Source organism: Corylus avellana, chromosome ca9 (genome assembly GCF_901000735.1).
Source record: "Corylus avellana chromosome ca9, CavTom2PMs-1.0".
In the NCBI taxonomy this organism is placed as follows: domain Eukaryota; kingdom Viridiplantae; phylum Streptophyta; class Magnoliopsida; order Fagales; family Betulaceae; genus Corylus; species Corylus avellana.
Window position 1 is genome coordinate 18,043,555 of NC_081549.1, and position 4,026 is coordinate 18,047,580.

A 4,026-nucleotide genomic window follows, 5' to 3' on the forward strand; every position below is an offset into this window, starting at 1 on the left:
GTTTACTTGAGATATTACCTATTCTCATGATCAGTAGGGTTGACGTTGTCTCAAGTGACCTGTAATATAATTATGGTGCCATTCACATACTAGCAGCCCAACCGAGTTCGATCTCGAGTGGCCTACGCTACTAATAATATATGTCCTGTAGTGACTCATCAATTATGACTGCACCGGTCACGAAATAATCATTGGATCCATGGCCCATATAACATATTCACACACATTTGACTATAGAATCATCAAGTACATATAGTAAGTACATGGCTATTATACTTCACCTACTAGTGTACCATATGATACGATGTATCTTATCAATTAATTATTAAGTCAGTTACCAAGTTATAAAAAAGTAGGCATGATCATAGCATACGCGTGCTCGGTCAACTAACATACCGTACGTTTTTAAGGAAAGCAGTCGTAAGTGTTTACTTACCTCGTACGCTCGCTCAAGTCGTCCGACATTTCGAATCCCTACTATAACAAAACATGATTCTCATTATACGCAGTGCTAGAGGGTTCAATCTAATGCCTTGTTCATGGAAGTTAGATGAGGGGTAGATGGCAAGCTCTTTTCCCAACTACCTTTCTTTTGCTCTTCAATCTTCACGCATCTATAAATTAGGGTTTTTTTTTTTTTTTTTTTTTTTAACTGGGATATTCGGGACTTTGTTCCAACTAGATGCCGGAGACACCGTAAAAAGCAACATCTCTTAGCAACAAAAAAAAAAAAAAACTTAAGAATAACTAAATAAATTTATTTATTTTAGTATATGAATACCTGAATACAAAAGGACACAGTATCCTCTATCAAACCATCACCATGTCCCTACAAGTTAATTAGCTATAAAGGAACTATAGATTATGACTGAAAAGTTTATATAATAGGTAATAATTAGGGCCTAAATGGTTCAACCCTCAACATATTTCTCCCACTTCTAAAAGCATGTAATATATGTTGAGTGATTGCTGTAAAATCATAAGATTTTAATCCTCTTTGCCTTTACTTGGTCTATAGAGATACACTGAGCGCCTGTTTATTGGTTGTAGTGGTCTTGCATTAGTATTTGAATCCTGAAAAAAATAAATAAAAAAAATAAAAAAGAATAATCAGCCAGCATAAAGAAAAAAAGAAAAAAAAACCCTACACAGCTGCATGCATGTTTCATATATATATACATATGGGAATGTTCAATATATAGCTACTCACATCATGAACGGCCACACGAAGCAACTTGATTTGTTCTAGTGAAACAGTCCTCACCTGATGCATCATGAGTTAATTAATATAAATTAATTGCAATTTTAGTTTTTTTTTTTAAAAAAAAAGAAAATTGTTAATTAGTTGAAATATTGAAGGGATTGGAAGCAAAATTACCTTTTTGACAATAGTCCACACAACATTTTGAGTGCATGGGGGAGTTGTGAGGGAGCCAATATATCTGTAATACTTCCTACTCTCTATCTTTATATTCTTTGGGTTCACAATACCCGCTGCACTCACTGCTTCTGTGGTATCGGTAATGGCTGCTAAATTATCCGTCAACTATATATTCAAAAGCACAACACCCATGAGAGAGAGAAAGAAAGGCGAAAGAAAAAAAAAATAATAAAAATAAAATAAAAGATATGTGTTTGGTGTGATTCTCTTGTACAACGGGTTTCAGAAAAAAAAAAAAAAAGGTCAACACCAGAAAATACTTACCGATGATAAGAAAGAATCAGGGCGGCCAAGCTTGTAAATGATTCCAACAACAGCAGACTTTCCATCTGAGCTCTCATGAACCATGTGAGCCTCCATATCAAATCTCTGGCCATCGATTGTGTGTTCAGAAGGGGAGTGCCAGTGGCACTGTTTCAGTTCATATTGGGTTCCATTTATTTCAATATATCCTGCATAACCTTCCCATTTCAGCTGCACAAATCATTCAAAAAAGAAAGGTTAGTTTTTTTTTTTTTGGTTTTTTTGAAAGATTTATTAATTTATAGCTCGATCTCCCTCTCCTTTTGCTTACCATAATGTCATGGCCCCTGTTGGTAATAGTTGCATTGGAGGGATTGTATCTCCTCTTAAGTCTCCCTAAATGGGAAACTACTTCAACTCTCTCATGCAACAAATCAATTGGAGATTGCATTGATCCATTTTTACACATGCTCCATTCTGGGTGAAGCTCTCCCCAATGAGATGGTCCCTTTCCGCTTTTTTCATCATAATCAAATTCTCTCTCATCATCTGCACCATTAATAAGATTTTAAGGATGAAAAAAATCGAAAAAAAGAAACACATAAATAAAAAGTTAATTACGAACCAACTTCATGAGATGTTGAATTGAGAACAAGAAGAAGAAAGAAACTGCAAAACAAGAAATGGGTAATTCCCAGCTTCATCATTTTGTTTTTGGGCTTTCGAATGCTTGAAGTGTTGTGGGGGGAGAGGGTTGAGCACTTTGGCTCCTTATATAGAAGCATGTACCATCTCTGAATCTCTCTCTGTAACATGAATATAGAAAACGTGGTTTGACTTTCAATATGCTATTTGTCTTACTTTGTCGCTCAATTGACGTAGAGTCCATTTGATTTCAGCTAACATGTTTGAATTACATAGTGAGAGAGAGAGAGAGAAGAAGACGAAGTTGTCTTCCATGATGTTCTTTTTACCAATGTTTAAAAAGTGTTCAAAAGACGACCCAGCTGGCCTTTTATTGTTCTTTGCTTTACATCATTTTACACACTTCGAGGGGCAGGTTCCATTTCACTACAACAAAAATGGGTTTTAGTGACGTGTATACTATTCATTAATATCTGCTACGTTACCATTTAGTGACGTGGCAGTTAATGACACGTTACTAAAATATTTAGTAACGTGTAAAACTCCACATGTCACCATTTGGTGACGTGTCATAAATAACACGTTACCATTTTGGTAACGTGTCATAATGGCACGTTACCAATTAGTAACGTGCCATTCATTTTGGTAACGTGTCATAATGGCACGTTACTACTTGGTAACGTGCCATACCAAAATGGTAACATGTCATAATGGCACGTTACTAATTGGTAACGTGCCATTATTACACGTTACCAAATTGGTAACGTGTCCAATAAACCACACGTTACAATAGGGTATTGGGAACCAGCACCCAGCTGGTTTCCAATATATTTTTTCCCTCCTCTTTCTTTCTTTTTTTTCCTCTTATTTTTTTTCTACCTCCCCAACACATGCTTCGAAGAAGAGGGAATTTCCTCTCCAGCAACTCCTTTCTCTTCTCACAGTACTCTCTCTCTCTCTCCGACAACTCCTTCCGACAGGTTCGGCATTTCTCCGTCCATCTCCTCAGGTATATATTCCTCATTATATATATAGCTTGTGTTTTGCATTAATATATTGGGGTTTAATATATATAGCTTGTCTTTCTATTGTTAGAAAAAATGGTTAGGTTGAAACAAGCCAAAGAAGAGGCTGAAAAAGAGATAGCTGAATATCAGGCCTAAATGGAGCTCGAGCTCCAGATCTGCAGATGTTTGTATATGTTGTTGAAACTTATTCAAGGCATTTTGAGTTCTATGATATTATTTGATGGTTTATTCAATCTGATTCCATGATATTATTTGAAAGAAAAAAAAAAATCAGATTCCATGATATCAACTGTGTTGGGTTTGGATTTTTGAAAATCAAATTCCATAATATTATTTGAAAAAAAAAATTCCGGAAAAAAAATTTGAAAAAAAAAATTTTCAAATTTTTGTCCGGAATTTTTTTTTTAATAATTTTTTAAACTTTAGTAACGTGTCAAGTTTGACACGTCACCATTTGGTGACATGTCAAAATTGACACGTTACTAAAATTTTAGTAACGTGTCAGAAACTGACACGTTACTAAATACGTTACCATTTAGTAACGTGTCAATTTCTGACACGTTACTAAATCCTTAGTAGTTACGACCTACGTTACTAACCTTTAGTAACGTGTCAACAGCCTTGACACGTCACAAACGGTCCGTTACAAAAAAATTGAATTTTTGTAGT

At 35.1% G+C, this 4,026-nt stretch overlaps 1 protein-coding gene across 1 annotated transcript; it reads right to left on the reverse strand.

Moving 5' to 3' along the window:
- Window positions 1–743: 743 nt before the first annotated feature.
- Window positions 744–2,391, reverse strand: LOC132161783 (alpha carbonic anhydrase 7-like). The gene is made up of 6 exons (XM_059571967.1): window positions 2,310–2,391; window positions 2,016–2,233; window positions 1,706–1,915; window positions 1,379–1,546; window positions 1,211–1,264; window positions 744–1,074 (listed from the first exon to the last, which is right to left on the reverse strand). The coding sequence occupies exons 1-6, from the start codon at window positions 2,389–2,391 to the stop codon at window positions 988–990; spliced, it is 819 nt and encodes a 272-aa protein (XP_059427950.1). The 3' UTR covers window positions 744–987.
- Window positions 2,392–4,026: the final 1,635 nt, after the last annotated feature.